The sequence below is a fragment of the Ictidomys tridecemlineatus genome, chromosome 1 (assembly GCF_052094955.1).
Source record: "Ictidomys tridecemlineatus isolate mIctTri1 chromosome 1, mIctTri1.hap1, whole genome shotgun sequence".
Lineage (NCBI taxonomy): Eukaryota > Metazoa > Chordata > Mammalia > Rodentia > Sciuridae > Ictidomys > Ictidomys tridecemlineatus.
The window spans coordinates 137252554-137271608 of record NC_135477.1 but is presented as its reverse complement, the minus strand read 5'-3'; the positions used below and the strand labels follow the sequence as shown (position 1 = coordinate 137271608).

The 19055-nt window shown below is 35.1% G+C and overlaps 1 protein-coding gene across 2 annotated transcripts in view; it reads right to left on the bottom strand.

Moving 5' to 3' along the window:
- The window catches only part of Cep120 (centrosomal protein 120), a 74803-nt gene extending 56412 nt beyond the window's left edge, over positions 1-18391 (bottom strand). The window contains exons 1-6 of one of the 2 annotated variants that reach the window (XM_040272033.2): positions 18207-18391; positions 17876-17952; positions 15663-15715; positions 14303-14459; positions 11623-11737; positions 8520-8661 (exon numbers count right to left, since the gene is read on the bottom strand). In XM_040272033.2, coding sequence (XP_040127967.1) covers positions 8520-8661; positions 11623-11737; positions 14303-14430 — 385 coding nt within the window. In that variant the 5' untranslated portion in view covers positions 14431-14459; positions 15663-15715; positions 17876-17952; positions 18207-18391. The remainder of the gene's footprint in view (positions 1-8519; positions 8662-11622; positions 11738-14302; positions 14460-15662; positions 15716-17875; positions 17953-18206) is intronic. The other variant, XM_013360997.4, reaches the window with a different exon arrangement.
- Positions 18392-19055: the final 664 nt, after the last annotated feature.

The following is a 19055-nucleotide window of genomic DNA, read 5'->3' as shown; positions in this document are numbered from 1 at the left end:
AAGTTCAAAGCCAGTCTCAGCAATTCAGAGAGACCCTATCTCAAAATAATTTTTTTGTTTGTTTGTTTAAATGCTGAAGGTGTGACTCAGGGTTAAATGCTCCAGCTTCAATTCCTGTAACTAAAAAAAAAAAAAGTTGTTCTTAAGAGACAGGGAAAATGACAAGGATCAGCAGAATCTTGGACCAACAAAAACAAATGATGAGCTTTAGAAAATAAATGATGATAAAATAAAAACCTTTTTATTCTTGATTCATTTTGTTTATTCAAAATAAAATATAATCCTAGCAACAATTTATTCAATTACGTATGGTTACATGTTTATGTATATACTTACAAAGACATGACATTATACCAAAGACACAAAGTAGGAGAGAAGGATTAGTTTTGTTTTGTGGCTATAAGTTACTTGAACTACCCACAAAGTGGCATAGTGTAAGATGAAAATAGATTTGGACTAGTCATAAATCCAATGGCAACAAGTGAAAAGAGTTCATAAAAAATTAATTTAAAAAAACAGAAGTATAAGTGATACACTAAGAAAGGAGAGAAAATTAAGTTGTATAAAATTAAAACCAAAAAAGGAAGAGAAAGAGTAAAAACAAAACTGAAACCAGGGTAATAAATCAAAAACACAACAAATGTGGTCAATATTTAAACCAACTGTACCAGTAATCTCTTTGAATGTCAATGGTCTAAATGCACCAATTAAAAATAGATGGTCATGGGCTGGGGTTGTAGCTCAGTGGTAGAGTGCTTGCCTAGCATGTGTGAGGTACTGGGTTAAATTCTCAGCACCACATATAAATAAATAAATAAAGGTTCATCAATTACTAATAAAACTTAAAAAAAATAGATGGTCACAATAGATTAAAAAATAATGCCCAATTATATATTGTTCACTTTAGGGCTGGGTTGTGGTTTAGTGGCAGAGCACTTGCCTAGCATGTGTGAGGGACTGGGTTCAATTCTCCGCACCACATATCAATAAATAAAGGTCCACTGACAACTAAAAAAATTATTTTTTTTAAAGAGAGAGTGAGAGAGAGGGAGAGAGAGAGAGAGAATTTTAATATTTATTTATTTATTTTTTAGTATTTGATGGACACAACATCTTTGTATGTGGTGCTGTGGATTGAACCCGGGCCGCACGCATGCCAGGAGAGCTTACTACCACTTGAGCCACATCCCCAGCCCCCCAAAAAATTATTAAAAAAAAAAAAGAAATCCACTTTAAATACAAAGATAAATTAGATTAACTATAAAGTAACTGAGAAAGATATACCATGCTAACACTAATAAAAATAAAATGAAGTATTTATTTTAATTTCACACAAAGCAGACTTCAAATCAAGCAAACTTATCAGGGATAAACGGGGACACTGCATGATAATAAAAGGATTCCTTCTTCAAGACATAACAATCTTGAATATGTATGCACCTAATAATACAGCATCAAAATATATGTGACAAAAACTGACAAAAATGCAAAGAGAAACAGTTGAATTCACTATCATAGCTGGAGTCTTATTAAACACCGCACTCTCATAAATGGACACATCCAAAAAATACAAAATCAGGAAAAACATAGGTGAACTTATCAACACCAAAAATCTACTGGACATAATGAAAATCTACAGATGACTTCATCTACCCATAACCAAATACACATTCTTCTTCTCAAGCTCACATGAAATACTCACCAAGACAGACAGTATTCTGGGCCATAATATATACTTTAACAAATTCAAAAGAATACAAGTCATACAATGTCTGCTCTTAGACTACACGGAGTTAAACCAGAAATCAATAACAAAAAAGATAGCTGAAAAATCCCCAAATAATTGGATTAAATGACATAATTCTAAATAACACACAAGTCAAAGAAGAAATCAAGAGAAATATAAAAATATCTTGAACTAAATGAAAATGAAAACACAACTCATTAAGAGTTGTAGGATGCAATATTATATGTATTGCATCCATTCAATACATATAGAAAAGAAGATTTTTTTTTATTGGTTGTTCACAACATTACAAAGCTCTTGACATATCATATTTCATACATTAGATTGAAATGGGTTATGAACTCCCAATTTTACCCCAAATGCAGATTGCAGAATCACGTCGGTTACACATCCACAATTTTACATAATGCCCAATTAGTAATTGTTGTATTCTGCTACCTTTCCTATCCCCTACTATCCCCCCTCCCCTCCCCTCCCATCTTCTCTCTCTACCCCATCTACTGTAATTCATTACTCTCCTTGTTTATTTTCCCATTCCCCTCACAACCTCTTATATGTAATTTTGTATAGCAATGAGGGTCTCCCTTCATTTCCATGCAATTTCCCTTTTCTCTCCCTTTCCCTCCCATCCCATGTCTCTGTTTAATGTTAGTCTTTTTTTCCTGCTCTTTCTCCCTGCTCTGTTCATAGTTGCTCTCATTATATCAAAGAAGACATTTGGTATTTGTTTTTTAGGGATTGACTAGCTTCACTAAGCATAATCTGCTCTAGTGCCATCCATTTCCCTGCAAATTCTATGATTTTGTCATTTTAGAAAAGAAGATCTTAAACCACTCATCTAAGCTTCCACCTTAGAAAATTAGAAAAAGAATGGCAAATTAAGACCAAAGACTATAGTAGAAAGTAATAAAAAAAAATCACAACAAATCAATGAAATTGACAGAAAATCAAGAGAAAAATCACCAAAACAAAAGCTGATTATCTAAAAAGATCAAAATTAATAGCCTCTGGCCAGGCTAAATAAGGAAGAAAAAAGGTGAAAGGATACATATTACTAATATCAGAAATGAAAAATAGGACATCACTACAAATCCTATGGATGTTAAAAGGAAAATATAGAATGCTATGAACAAGTCCATGTACACAAATGTGAAAATCCAGATGAAAGAAACAACATGCTAAAATTCACACAAAAAGAAACAAATTGAACAGGACTAACATGAGAGAAACTGAACCAATAATTTACAGCCTTCCAAAATAGAAAACAGGTCCATATAAGTTATACTGGTGAATTCAAGAAAAAATTTAAGAAAGAAATGATACCAATTCTCTACAATCTCTTCCAGAAAATGCAAACTGAAAAACTATTTCCTAACTCATACTACAAAAAAAAAAAAGAGAGAAACTACAGACCAATATTCCTCATAAGCATACATGCAAAAATCTTCAACAAAATATTAGTATATTGAATCCAACATGGATTAAAAAAATATGTATCATGATCAAGTGGGATTTATCTCAGGCACACAAGGTTTACTTTTACTATCAAAAATCAATTATTATAAGGACTGGGGTTGTGGCTCAGTGGTAGAGTGCTTGCCTAGTATGTGTGATGCACTGGGTTCAATCTTCAGCACCACATAAAAATAAACAAATAAAGGTATTGTGTCCATATACAACTAAAAAAAATTTTTTTAATCAACTATTATAATTCATGACATCAATAAACTGAAGAAGAAAAATCACACAATCATATCAATATATGCAGAAAGCACATATGACAAGACCTAACACCAATTAATGATAGTGAAAACAAACAAAACCCTCTAAACTAGAATCACAGGGAAAATTCCTCAATTTAATAAAGAATATCAATAAAAAACCTACAGCTAATATCATACTAGGTTTCACTAAGATCAGGTATGACACAAATATTCTCCCATTATTCCTTTTCAATATCTTACTTGGAAGTCCTTGCTCATATAATAGAACCAGAAAAGAAAATAAAAGTACACAGATAAAAAAGAAATAAAATAGCCTTTTCTTTAAATGACATTAGGTAGGAAATTAGCACATGGAAAGACTTGACGAAGCTGGGCAGGGTGGTGCACACATTTAAGCCTAGCAGTTTGGGAGCCTGAGGTAGGCAGATCACAAGTTCAAGACCATCCTCAGTCCCTAAGCAACTTGTTGAGAACCTATCTCAAAAATAAAAACGAAAAACAAAAAAGTAGAAAATTTTAAAAAAGATCTGACCAAAAAAAGAGAAATCATTCTGTAGCTAATAAGAGTTTATAGGAAATGGCAGGATAGGAAGTTAACATGAAAGTCAACGGCTTCCCTATACAGCACAATAAACAAAATAAAAATGTTACGATTTACATTATTAATATCTGCCAAAAAATGAAGTACTTAGCTATAAATCTAACAAGATGTATATAAGATTTGTATGAAGAAAAAGACAAAATTCTGATTAAAAAATCAAGGGACTAAATAAATGGAGAGATTCATGGAGAAAAAGATTCAATATTTCCTATTAGTCCGTTCTTCCCAACTTGATTTATAGATCCACTGTAAACCTAATAAAAAGAGAAGCAAATTATTTTAATACTGACAAACTAATTCTAAAGTTGTATATTGAGAGGTAAAAGACATAGAACAACCAATGCAACACAGAACTACCTGACTTCAAGTCTTACTTACTATAAAGTTATAGTAATCAAGACTCTGGAATTGGGGCTAGGGTGGTGATTCAGTGGTAAAGTGCTTGCCTGCCATGTGTGAGGCACTGGGTTCAATTCTCATCACTGCATATAAATAAATAAAATGAAGGTCCATTGACAACTAAAAAATATTTTTAAAAACAGACTGTGGAATTAACAAATCTAATGATGGAGCAGAATAGAGAGTCTAGAAAATAACATGCACATAAACACAATCAACTGATTTTTGACAAAGGAGCAAAGACAATACAATGGCTGAACAATTGGATATCCAGATACAAAAAAATGAAACATAGACAGATCTACACCCTTCACAAAAATTAACTTAAAATCAAAGACCTAAACATAAAATGCAAAAACCATACAACTCCTGGAAGACAACATAAGAGAAACCTACATGGCCTTGGATATGGCAATAATTTTTCAGATATACCAACAATGGCATAATCTATGAGTGATATAACTGATCAGCTACACTTCATTAAAATTAAAAAGTTAGGCTCTGTGAAAGACAATGTCAGGAGATTAAAAAGACAAGCCACAGACTGAGAAAATATATATGCCAAAGACACATTTGATAAGACAGCCAAAATATACAAAGAACCTATAAAACTCAATAATAACATAAACAAGTGGATTAAAAATTGGACCAAAGGGGCTGGGATTGTGGTTCAGTGACAGAGCGCCTGCCTTGCACGTATGAGGCACTGGGTTCAATCCTCAGCACCACATAAAAATAAATAATGAAATAAAGGTATTGAGTCCATCTAAAAAAAAAAAAAATTTTTAATTGGACCAAAGACCTGAAAACACACCTAATGAAAGAAGATATACAGATGGCAGGTAAGCATATATAAATATGCTCACCATTATATATCATTAAGAAATGCAAATTAAAACAATGAGATAGCACTGTACACCTATTATAATGGCCAAAATTGAATACACTAACAACAGTGAACGTTGGCTAGATTATGGAGCAACAAGAACTATCATTCATTGCTGCTGAAAATGCAAGATGATACAGCTACTTTGGAAGATAGTTTAGGGATTTCTTAAACCTAATCTTACCACATAATTCAGCAATCAAACTCTCTGGTAAATACCCAAATGAACTGAAAACAGTATTCACAAAAAAAACTGCAAGCAAATATTTATAGCAGCTTTATTCAAAACTTCAAAAGTTAGAAGCAACCAGAATTTCCTTTAGTAGTCAAAAGGATATACAAACTGTGGTTTATATAGACAATGGAATGTTATTCAGCCCTAAAAATTAAAAAAAAAAATGAGTTATCAAGCTCTACAAAGACATGGAGGAACCTTATATGAGCTTAAGTTATTGAAGTTACTAAATGAAAGGAGCCATTCTAAAAAAGACTACATACTGTGTGATTCCAACTATATGATTTTCTGAAAGAGGCAAAATTTTTGAGATGGTAACAAAAGATCAGTAACTAACTTAGTCTATTTTCTCTTGCTTTAATTAAACACTTTGGAGACTAAATAATTTATAAAGAAATTTATTTTTTATTGTTCTGGTAGCTAGAAAAATCAGAGGGTGAGTGGCCTTATTGAATAAAGACCTTCTTACTAATAAGGACTCTACAGAATCCCAGGGTGGTACAGGGCATCACAGGGTAAGGAAGCTCATGGCAGCCAAACTGGCTTTAATAATACCTACTCCCCTGAAACCCATGAACATGTTATCCATGAACAGAATTATACCATTCATAATGGCAAGACCCTCATGACATAATAAGATCCCAAAGATACCAACATATGAATTTTGGGGGATACAACCAAACCACTGCCAGGGCCTTGGTGGGAGGAACGGGTGAACAGAGCACAGAGCACAGAGCACAGCGTAGTAAAACTATTCTGCATCATACTATGGTGGATACATGACATTAACACATTTATCAAAACCTATAGACTGTACAACACCAAGAGTGAATTCAAATGTAAACTATGTATTTTTGGTGATAATGATGTGCCAATGTAGGCACATCAATTGTAAAAACAACACTCTGGTACTAAGTTGACAGATGTTGACCTGTAAGGGGCAGGAAATACACGGAACTCTCTATTCTCTAATTTTGCTATAAAACTAAAACTTCTCTTTAAAAAAAATTATAAATTAAAAAGAAAAATATATGAAGGTTTTGTTAAACTACAGTTGAATTAGTGAACAGAATAGCATAGGCATTTTGGAGGCTTTCCTGCATTCATGCTAGAAAGAAAATTTTCCTAAATTGTGAATTTCTAAAAATATAACATTCTTCTTTGTTTTACTATATATCAAATAAGGAAAAGAAAAGTTTTTTTGTGTTTCTAAGAATTGTAAACAAGAGCTAAGGGCAACAAATGCCACATGTGTAAATGGTGAAGGCGTTCCTGCACCCGCTGTCTGACAGGGTCACAGCGTGGGGGACGCTGCGGCAAGGTCACACCATCTAGAAACTGGAACCGTTAGGAATGTTAAGTGTTTTGTTTATGATACTCATGATATGGATAACAGGGCATACGTCAATCAATAATAAAAGTAGTATTGTCTGAGATTGCAGGAAAATTCCCAGAATGAGACTAAGGATACAATTGAGACATGCCATGAGGTGCATTTCAGTCTCCCTCAGGATACAAACAATGGTGTTACTCCTCAAGCTTAAACAACAAGAAATATTTATCCCATGGTTAACAATTTACACTAGCCCCCCTCCCAACCCCATCCTAAAGCCACAACCTGTACAACAGCCTAGCTACAGAAAAACAATTGCTGTGCCAACAGTACAAGGACCACCGTATGTAGCTTATGGTAACCCCCTAGAAGACAAGAGGCTAATAAAAATACATTCCCGCAACCAATAGACCCTCCTTTGCTTTACACAGAAACTTAAGATGAAAATGGAAAACACATAGTTAATATAAATGACAAATGGGTTGAGGTATAAAGCCTGCCCTTTAGTTAAAGATTACAAAGACATAGAATTGGTGTGCTTTGACCAAGGATCAAGGAAGTTCTTTAAGAAAGTAGTTGAATAGGTCATATGAAAAAAGGAAATTACCTTGGAAATTAAAAATAGAATAATGTAAAATTAACATAGATATATTTTAGAGGCACTTCAAAGTAGTAGGCTTTTAAATAATACTTTCACTACTTTAAGTGTGTTTTCCTGTGATTTTAGTTTAGAAATAAGAAAGCTTACCAATAATCATAAGTATGCTTTAAAGTTAAAGGTTAATGAAATAATTATAGGTATGCTTTAAAGTTAGAAGTGAATAATAGGTCAGGAGTCATGTAGTCTAGTTGTGCTGCCTAGCAACTAGTGATTGAGGTAAAAAACCTAAAAGCATAATCATGATTGGCTAAGGTTACAGAAAAATATTTTAAACAACATACTTTAATATCTTAGATAATCAATGTATGTCAGAAAAGACTGTAACTCTTGAAAATTATGTAAATCAAAAAAGTTTCAGGCTTTGAAGCTATCCATTAACTACCTGAAAAAAAACACCTGTAAAAAGGTATAAAAATAAAGGTTCCTCCAGGGGCAGCAGAGATTTCTTCTAAAGACTGCTCTTTTTTTTTTTTTTCTTGAGGGAGAGGGAGAGGGGGAGGGAGAGGGAGAGAGGGAGAGAGAGAGAGAGAGAGAGAGAGAGAGAGAGAGGATTTTTTAATATTGGCAGACACAACATCTTTGTTTGTATATGGTGCTGAGGATCGAACCCGGGCCACAGGCATGCCAGGCAAGCGCACTACCGCTTGAGCCACATCCCCAGCCCCATGAAGATTGCTCTTAACTTGTAACCTGTCGTCCAGACTCTTCTTTCGCCAATGCCACTCCTCCTTCAGGACCCCTGAAACCCACGCCCCCCCCCCTACCCGGGGCTAGACCTCAGCATATAACAATATTTGATGCACTAGAATAAAATCAGCTTATACCACCCTATGATGGCCCCATTTGCCCCCATCCCCCTGTGACCGCTCCCACCAAAAGTTCTAGTCCATAGTTTAACTTCTCATAGAATGCCTTGTAAGATTATGCACAAACCTTTTCCATCTCGAGGTGGGGCTCCCTTTGCTTTAAAACTATCCACTGGTGCCTTTGTATCAGTCTCCAAAGCGATGCTTATCTGTATCTCAGACTTGAACTTGGTGTATTTATTACTTAGTAACTGGTACCATTTTGGTGCCTAATGAATAACAAACAAAGCAGAAAACATTTTTAATAGCTAACAGAGGAAAATACTTACTAGAAATGTTCCTTAAGGGTTAAGTAACAGCTGGGTACAGTAGCACAAGCCTGTAATCCTAACTATTTGGGAAGAGGAGACAGGAGGATGGGGCATTTAAGGCCAACCTGGGCAACACAGCAACATCCTACTCAAAACAAAAAAATCCATTTGTGTTCAATGAACCAAAGAGCATTCTGCTGTCATGTATAACTAATTAGAATAAATAAATAAGTAAATAAATTTGAAAAAATAATAATAATATTAATGAGAAAAGAAAAGGTAAATTTCCTAGGGTTTTTTTTAGCACTTTTCTCCTCTTTAGAAAAAAATTTGTTTCACATTGTCTTCAAAAGGAAATTATTCCTACTTAGGAAGTTAGCAACTGAATTTCCCTTTGAAAAAACTACTTAAAAGTTTTGATTATCTTCTTTGCTTGAATTCTTATGCTTCAACAGATAAAGTATTAAAGGAAGAAACATAATATTATTTATTTCTATCTTTAGCCTTGTATCTCAATCTCACTTAGTCCTTTATATAACAAAAGACTTAATTTTCTGTTCCATAACTCCTCCTGTTTCATACTTTTTATTGTATCTTTTCTTCTGCCACATTGCTACTTTGATCGGCTTATATCAAATAAGGAAAAAAATCCTTACTGTTAATAAAAAAGACATTTACAAAATACTAAAGTAAAGGCCTAATCCTAGTGTTCTCATTATTAACCATGTGCTTGACTGATATTAAAACAAACAAAAAAGGCTTCTCACAGAATAAAAGAATCTTAAATTACCTAAAAATCTCCCGTAAAGCAAGATCAGAAATTCGAGTACCAAAACCAGCCTGAAAAATGTCATAGCTCAGAACAATGCTTACCAATTATTGTAGTAATCAGCAGGGGTACCATTTCAGCACTAGGAAACAACATTCTTACTCTGAACATTGTTATAAAAAGGCATAGTAAATTGGTGCTTATACTGATCAATCCAAAATTGGCTATTTTATATCCAAATTATGTTTGATAAGAAAAACAGGATTAACTAGGCCATAAATTGTTTTAAAAACCTACAACCTAGTTTCTTAAAGATAAAAATGCATAACATAGTTTGTTGCTATATTTACAGATATTTTCTAATTCTAAATATAAACCTTACAACTATTTTTTAATCACTTCTAGAATTTACATTTTTCTAATAAACAATTCAGAACAACAAATCTGAATTTTTCTATGTTTAGTTTTACTTGTAGAGCATCAATTCATTTTGATCTTCAAATATTTTACTAGCCAAATTCAAATATTTCTGCTAACAGAAGAGATTAAGCAAGAATTTGGTTTCTATAAAACAAAAACAATTTTCAGCCATTTCCCCTTAACTTTGATGATCAATATGTGGACAAACTGTTCTAAAAACAACATAAAGGGATGAGGAAAATCAAGAGCACTTAAGAGGCATGATCTCTTTCCTTAGCCACCTTCTTCCTAAGAGAGTTTATTTTCACTTAAAAAGCATTTTAAAATTTCAGTTCTTTATGAATGATTCCAAATTTGAGCTGGGCCCACTGCTTCATCTGCAAATATCATGGCTATCAGCGGCAAAAATATTAAAAACAAAAATTTGTCTTCACAGAATGTGATCTTAAGAATGAAAGAGAAAATTTTTAAAATGTTTATTTTTCTTAAACTGTGACTAAACAAAAACATCCAAAAAATAAAAACCTGAAATTTTCTGAAGTCAATCACATACAAAAAGATTGGAGAACACCTAAAAAGACCTAAGAAACATGTTCAATAATAAAAAGCACTGGGCTGGGGATGTGGCTCAAGCGATAGCGCGCTGGCTTAGCATGCGTGCGGCCCGGGTTCGATCCTCAGCACCACATACAAACGAAGATGTTGTGTCCGCCAAGAACTAAGAAAAAAATAAATAAATGTTAAAATTCTCTCTCTCTCTGCCCCCCCCATCTCTCACTCTCTCTTTAAAAAAAAAAAAAAAAAAGAAAGAAAGAGAGAATAAAAAAATAAATAAATAAATAAAAATAAAAAGCACTAACTTTCTAAAAAGTATTGTCTTAGGGAGAAGAGGTACTGGTTGTTTATTTCAATAAAGTTAACTTACTCTGACTTAGGACAAGTTACTTTACCTCTCGGTACTCAGTTTCCTCATTTATAATACGGGGAAAATAATGTCATAGGATTGTTCTGATGTTACCATTTAAAATACTATGAAAATTTCCTGGCACGTTAAAAAAAAAAATTCTATTACTTATAGATAATGAGGGGCATAAGAATTATTTATAGCAGCCTGAAAGAGACTAATAAAGATGATAATTTAAACTGAAAATAACTTAAGTAAAATACTTAATGTTATATAACCAATACCACTACCCCTGGTAAGAATTTGCAAGGAACAAGAAGCAGGGAAACCAATTAGGAAGTTATTATGAAAGCCAAAATGAGAAATTATGGTGGCTTAAATTGGGGTGGCAGTAGTAAAAATGCAAAATAGTAGATCAAGAGGGGAAAAAAAAAACAACTGGAAAGTGTCAAGGAAGACATATATATATTTCTAAGTTGTACATCTTGAAGGAATGTGGTGATGAGTCACCAAAGCAAGGAACCCTGGAACAGGACCACCTTTGAAATGAAAGCTCAGGAGGTGAAAATGTTAAGCTTGAAGTAAGAGCTACTTGCATATAGTTTTGAGCTTAGAGACAAGTTTGAGAAATTTAGTTCAAAGAGATGATTAAAAGGTTGAAATTTGCTAAGTCAAATTTATAAGCTAAAACACAAGAACTGTAACACTACTAGCTCAAGGACATAATTCATGGCCTTGTATGGTCTAGTACACTATGTTCTTTTCATTAATCCATATCTTTTCAAAGTAATCAACTATCTAACATATACCATCAAAAGGGCAATACCTGTTTTGTTTCTTGAGCAGTTCTTAAGTCCAGAACAATATAACCTATAGTTTCCTTGGCTGAAGATAAAGGATCCAGGGCAAAACACTGGAGTTTGATAGGCGTACGCTGTAGCCTGTAACATAACAATTTATGTGTTTTTTTTTTCCTGTAATGTACAATTTACTTTTAAAAAATAAAAATTATTTTAAAAACCAAAAAAAAATTTATGTGATAATACATTGGGGTTTTTTTCTTAATATTGAACTGAATTCCTATTAGCCTTGAAAAGATTATCTATTATTATCCAGATAATTATAATTTATTAGGCCAGGTATATCTATCTATTTATTTACATATATATACATACTTTTTATGTATATCTCTGTGTGGGTGTATATGTATTTAAACATATACATATTTATCATGTATATCTGTGTCTCTCTGTGTATATTTGTATACACACACATACACACACACACACACACACACACACACACACACACACGCTTTTGTGTGTATGTGAATGATGACGGTACTGTGGATTGAACCCAGGAATGCTCTATCATGGAGTTACATCCCCAGTCCTTTTATTTTTAGGAGGGACCTACTAAGTTACCCAGGCTAGCCTTGAACTTTTGATCCTCCTGATTCAGTCTCCTGAGTCACTGGGATTACAGGTCTGCACCACTATGCCCTGCTCTATTCTTTATTTTTTTTAAAGTTTTCAACCAAAAAGAACTATTAATTATACTTATATATTAATATAAACTATTAAGTATACTTATATAAACCAACTAATATATACAACATCAAAATTTTAGTCATTTATCCAAGAGATTATCATTCTAGGTCAATGTTTCTTAAGCTTCTGTAATGTATGATATCTTTTGAAAGTCAAAAATTATCATGAATCGGGGCTGGGGTTGTGGCTCAGTGGCAGAGCGCTTGCCTAGCACATATAAGGTCCTGGGTTCGATCCTCAGCACCACATAAAAATAAATAAATAAAGTTGTAGTCCAACTACAACTAAAAAAAAAAAATTATCATGAATCTTCAGAACTAATTTTAAATGTTCTTTCTCATACCCCATTGTAAAATACAAAATACATACATGCTTACAGCTTTTTTATTGCTAAAAATAGTAAACACTATAAAATCAAACTATTAAATTTTAAATCAATTAAAAAGTTAACACAACATATGACAATAGACTGTAGCCATTATATTGATTGCTATAGCATGAGCTCTTTTTCAGTCTGGAACCCCTAGACTTGCTCATACATTAAAGTGAATAGATTTTATCATCACTTTTATCTGGTAGAAATACTATTTAATAACTGCACTTATAAATTCAATTTATCTCCAGTCAGCAGGGGTTGGTGGTGCATGCCTGCAATCCCAGGGACTCAAGCGGCTGAGGTAGGAAGGTTGCAAGTTCAAGGTCAGCCTCAGCAATTTAATGAGGCCCTTAGCAACTTAGTGAGACTCTGTCCTAAAATAAAAAATAAAAAGGGCTGGGGGGATGAGGTTCAAGTGCTTACTCTTGAAAAAGGGCCCCTGGGTTCAATCCCAATAAATAAATAAACAAACATCTCTGGTACTTTCTCAACCTACAACAATCAAACTGGTAATACTTGGTGCTAGCACAATTACAAATGTGGATCCTGACATCTCACAGAACTCTTGACTAAGCAGATATCCTAGATGCTGTGAAAGGATGTACAACATTTTGATATTCTCTAAGAACTTAATATCTCTTTTTAAAATATTTTTTTAGATGTTGATGGACCTTTATTTTATTCATTTATTTATATGCAGTGCTGAGAATTGAACCCAGTATCTCACACATGCTAGGCAAGCACTCTACCACTGAGGCACAACCCCATCCCCTTAATATCCCTTTAAATAAATCCATGGACTGATCTAGTAAATAGATGAGTAAATAAATTTTTGTAAATTTATTTACAAAAGTAAATAAATTTCTCCTTGCTTTCCTTTTACTGTTAACTTTCTATTTTGACAAGATTTAGTACAGAGAAAGAACAAGTATTGAAGTGATTGTGCTTCCCAGAAGGAAATATATTTTCAGTTCTTTAATGAAGTATTGCTGTTCTTGACTGTTTCTGGTCAGAGTTCATGAAAGAATAAGACGCTATAATCTTAAGTTCATTTTATACACTTAACAAAGTGTCTACAATTAAATATAAAATTAATTAAAAAGAACCCCTTATATCATTTCTTTCACAATTTTTATTGGATCAGGTAAATACATAATAAACTAATAAGCTATAATGAACTCCAACTAATATTTGGAAGGCATTATTAAGGTACTTCCAGAATATCTAATTCCTCACACATTAGAAAGGAAAAAGCTAAGTTTAATGTAGTGGTTAAAAGCCTAGGCTCTGGAGATTGCTTGGCTGGGATCTACCATTATCCAACTGACAAACTCTGGGCAAATTATTTAACCTCTCAGGCCTCAGTTTCTTCATCTATAACACTGGAGAAACAATAATGTCAACTTCATATAGTTCTTCTAATATGTAAATGAGTTATTATTGCAAAGTATGATGAACCTTTCCTGGTATATTACAAAACAATAGACATGATTATTATTATAACCTAATAAGATACATATTTCATAAGAAACTGAAAGAGACAGACAAAGATGCTAAATTAAATTGAAAATAACAGTTACCTGTGTTGATGAAGTACTTTCCTATCAATTTCCCATGCTAACTCAGTGGCAAACTCTGGCTGGTCAGTATGGTCCACAGGATCAGTAGCCAGCTGTTCTCCATCAAACTTTGCTTCTACTACAAGCATATGCTTTGGACGTTTGGGGAAATGGCGACCTGAAGAGAAAAGACTACACAGATTAATTGGAAGTGTACAAAAATCAAATAAGATCATTTAGCATGTGTTTTTAAAATTGACATAAGGGTGGCTGACTTATACATTTGCAAAAACTATCTCAATAATACATAAACTCTTTCATAACTCATAAGAAATGTGAATCAAATTGAAAGCTATAACTTATAAATTAGTGTTTCTCAAACATTAATGTGCATATAAATCACCTGGGGATCATGTTAAAATGTACAGTTGTTGCCAAAACGCTGTCCTTGTCCCCAATTCCAATTCAATAATGAGGACAGTTTTGAGAAACAGGGAACTGAACGTTTATTACTTCACTAGCAAAGGAGAAACACAGAGACTCCTGTCCCAAAGGCTGTGATTCTGTTCATCAGCAGGAACAGAGGACTTTTTTAAAGAGGTGACTCAAAGGCTACATTCCATGTGTTCTCTGTCTGAAGTTGTAATTCACTTGTTGATTTGGGAGATAGCCATTTCTGAGATCTTCTGGTTCCATCCCCAAAATCTGGATCACTTCATTCCTAGTGTGTGTGTGTGTGTGTGTGTGTGTGTGTGTGTGTGTGTGTCTGTGTCTGTGTCTGTGTGTATGTATGTGTACTCAAAAGACAGATAACTCTGCCTAGGATGGGGAAGAAAGGTAATCCTGTTTCTCCTGAGATAAGAGATGGGGAGAGTTTAGGAAGGAGCAGGGAGAGAAGAAGAGAAAGAAACATGTCCATTTTAAAAATAAGTTGCATTGGGAGAGCAGCAAGGGTTATATTCAAAGCATTAAGTGAACCACATCACAGACTCTGGTTGAGTTGGTCTAGTTGGGCCTGAGAACCTGCATTTCTAACAGGATCCTAAATAATATGTTGCGTTGGTTCACACTTTGAGTAGTAATGATCTCAACAACATTTGGAATTTAAGACTTATATAGTAGTGTTATATAACTATAACACTACTACATAAGTACTTTATAAAGAAGTCATCTGAAGAGTTGAGAAATAAGCAAAAACAAATTTAAAATTTGTTTTTATTTTCCTGTGTCTTAATTTTCCTGTCAACTCATTTAAGAATAATCACGAAATTAGCTAAAGCAAAATAAGCACTGGTATTCATTCTATTCTCAAAGACTACATTATTAACAGGGAATATTTTAAAATTTTATCTACACATCAATTTCATTTGCACTGCCTTACCTCATTTCTTCCTTTACTGAAGGCATATTCAGAGCCAGATATCATATAGCAGGCTGAAAAAAAAGTAAAATAGAATACCTGCCTTCAAGGAAATGAAGGTCTCAAATGAGAGTTTAAACAAACTTGAAACACTCAAACCAGGAAGCTGAAGAATCCAAGGAAGAATCCTTAAGAATCTCAAAGTAGGGCTGGGGTTGTGGCTCAGTGATAGAGCACTTGCCTAGCATGTGAGGCACTGGGTTCAATTCTCAATACCACATATAAATAAATGAATAAAATAAAGGTTTATCAACATCTAAAAAAAATTTTTAAAAAAGAATCTACACTGGGTCAAGTAGTCCTCTTGTTTATAATCTACTATAAATAAATCCTTATTGCTACTCATCCTGGCTTTAGCTGCCTGGTTAGGAGGGATTAAGTTGCCTAGAAGGACCTGGATTATAAACCTGTGCAGTTCAGCCAAAGGCTCTCTGTTGAAACTCCTTATTAGGCCTCTTTAACACATGTGGCCTGGTTCTTCTGATTAGCACTCAGAGCCATCTCTCTGGACCTCATTTTCTGTTACTCTAAAAGATCATTATGTTTCCCAAATGAAATGAATTTCATATACATTAAATAACTTATATGTTCCGTCAGACTATCATACTAATAATCTCCAATAGGCTTGAGAACAAAGAATATTCAGTGGAACAAAAAGATGCCTGCCTCATCCCTCAATGTAATTGTTTCAGAAACATTGCCTTTCATCCGTGGGATTTGGCTTAAATATTTCTCGTGGTAGAAATTCAATTATTTTGTTTTGAAAACTGACATTTCTAAAATTGTAGCCAAAAAACTACAAGCAGTTCAATTAAGGGCAGAGAATATATAAAATTGAAAAGGTAGGCAAAAGTTCTATCACATAGTGCCATGTTTGCTATACTAAGAAGTATAGATACTATCCTTCAGGACACTGAAGAATTTTAAGACAGATTTGCATATCAGAAAGATAATTGCCAAGAATCAAGAGACTGTAGATGTTTCTGGAAAAGAAGGAAACAAGTCCTTAATCTAGGTACCCACAGTGGAAATCATTTATTCAAAAGCTTGTATGTACCATCTATTATTATTTAGAAAATAAAATCAATTAACAATTAGTGGTCATTTGGAAGTTAGGAATGGGAAAGGAATCAGGATAATTTAAGATTTGAGCTACAGTGTGGCTAGGAAGAATAGAAATATAAACACAAAACAGGAACTATTTTGTAAGGAACATCACATAACAGTTTTATATGTGTTTGTAGTAACAACCTGACATCCCTGACTCCAAGTTATCTTCCAAAACTGAACTTTAAGCAATTTTTTCCAACCACACTGAATTTAAGCAGCATTTATTAAATGAATTTAAGGAGGGCAAAACATACCTTGCTTTTCCATAATGTAAGTGCTCTTTGCTCTTTCCTTGACCCAGAATGCTCACCCTTACTTTTCTCACCTGTCAAAATCTTAAACATCTCTTACAGATAAGTCTTAAATCAAAATATGCCACCTCCTCAGGTAAACCTTCCCCCAGCTTCCCCAGAGGCGGACATTCCCATTTCCACATCTCAAAGAATTATGTGACATAGTCTCCACTATACACTTGGAGCTTTTAGACCCAGAACTATCTTATTCGTGCATTGCCAGCCCGGTATCTAGCATTCAATGAGTCTCCAATAAACAACTGTCATTCATTCAACAAACAAAATTTAATGAACATGTAATATGCCGTCTTAACAACGATAATCCCTCAGGTTCTCAATCAAGACTTGTAAAGGCACAGTCTCTGCAATAATTATGAAAAGGTAGGAAGCCCATATTCACGTCAATGGCAAAGTTCTTACAAATGGCATTACCTGGAGACTGCTGAACAGAACATGCTTTCCAGGCACGCTTTCTCCTCATATATAAAAGCCATCGACAAGCTGCTTCCGATGGAAATCGGTTTTTTCTACATTCTCTGGGGCTACGACTAGTCTGGCTAAATATCACTTATCTCTAATAGCTCTCATACTCTCGAGAGATTTTTAAATCAATTGCCTACTAGACTTTGCTACGTACAACTTTGAGCAAGTCTTTGGGGACCACAAAAGCAAAGATGAAAAGGTTCTTAAGGTTAACAAATCCTCGGTCCCACACTACTCTTTTAGAATTCAGGAAGCAGCAGTTGCAAAAGCAAGTAGGAGGCCGCTCACCTTCTAGGATGGACACGACGATGAGCAGTTGGTCGGACTTGGAGACCATGGTCGCTGTTGGCGGCCGGGGGCGGGGTCTGCTAGGAGCAAGAGGGTCCGGGTGAGTAGCGGGTAGTCGGCGACCCCGGGAAGGGCCCCCACTACTCGCCCGTGCCCCAGGCGCCAGGACCCCGCTCCGCGGCCCGGACGCGCCGCCGCCGGCAGCGCGCCGGGATCCCCTGCCCCAGGTCGCCAGCCCAGGACCTGACCCTGCCCCGACTTGAGGGAAATTCTGCTCTGCAGTCCCGCCCGGCCCAGTCTGCAGGTAGAGGCGAACCCGCCGCCCCGGGACCTTTTGCCGCCTCCTTAGCCGCTTTTCAAACGCCCGGGCAGCCGCAGCGGACGCCACCGCGCCCCTCTTCCGCCTAGCAACCGGGCCCGCAGGCCCAGTGCCTGGGGAAGCTGGAGGACAAAGGGCGATAGAGACCAAGGCAGTCGAGGATAGAACGCCCCTCGTCCCGCTTCACCTCCCGCCCTTTAACGTTCCGTTGCAGAACCCTAGGGAAAAGACTGGCTTACTGACTCACAGCGCCCCCTGCTAGCGGGATGGAGAGAGGCGGGCAAGTTGATAAGAACGAGCTGCGCAGGCGCACTACTGCTGTGAATGCTTCCTGATATTACGTAGGGCACTTTAAGGAGTGTGAGGGAAGCGTATGCTCCGCTTTATGCCGCAGCCACAATGGCAGAAATATTTCCGTGGGAATTAAAATTTTAAAACTAGCTGTTTTTCAGGCACTGATGTTAACTCTGCCTAAAAAGCTAAATCAGAGAAAAATGACTTAACTCTGAACTCTTAAAATCTTTAAATAACCCTCTCGGGCCTCCTCAGGATTCTGCCCTTTGAAAATAGTGTTAATACGGTAGCTACTGTAACCTTTGGCGCTGACGTCAACTCTCTGAGAATTTCCTGTACTTTAGAAATCTCCTTAAAAACAAAAACATTGTCACGTGGGCAAGAAAATTAAAGGTATAGGTTCTACCCCCTGACCACAAAGCAACTAGCAAAATCAAGACCAAAAATTAAGGCGTGGAAATAGTGCCTACTCCAGCCTTCTTAAATGGTCCTGGGAAAACTGGATAGCCATCTGTAGAAAAATGCACAAAACTCAAATTGATCAAAAACGAAGGAATTAGACTAGAA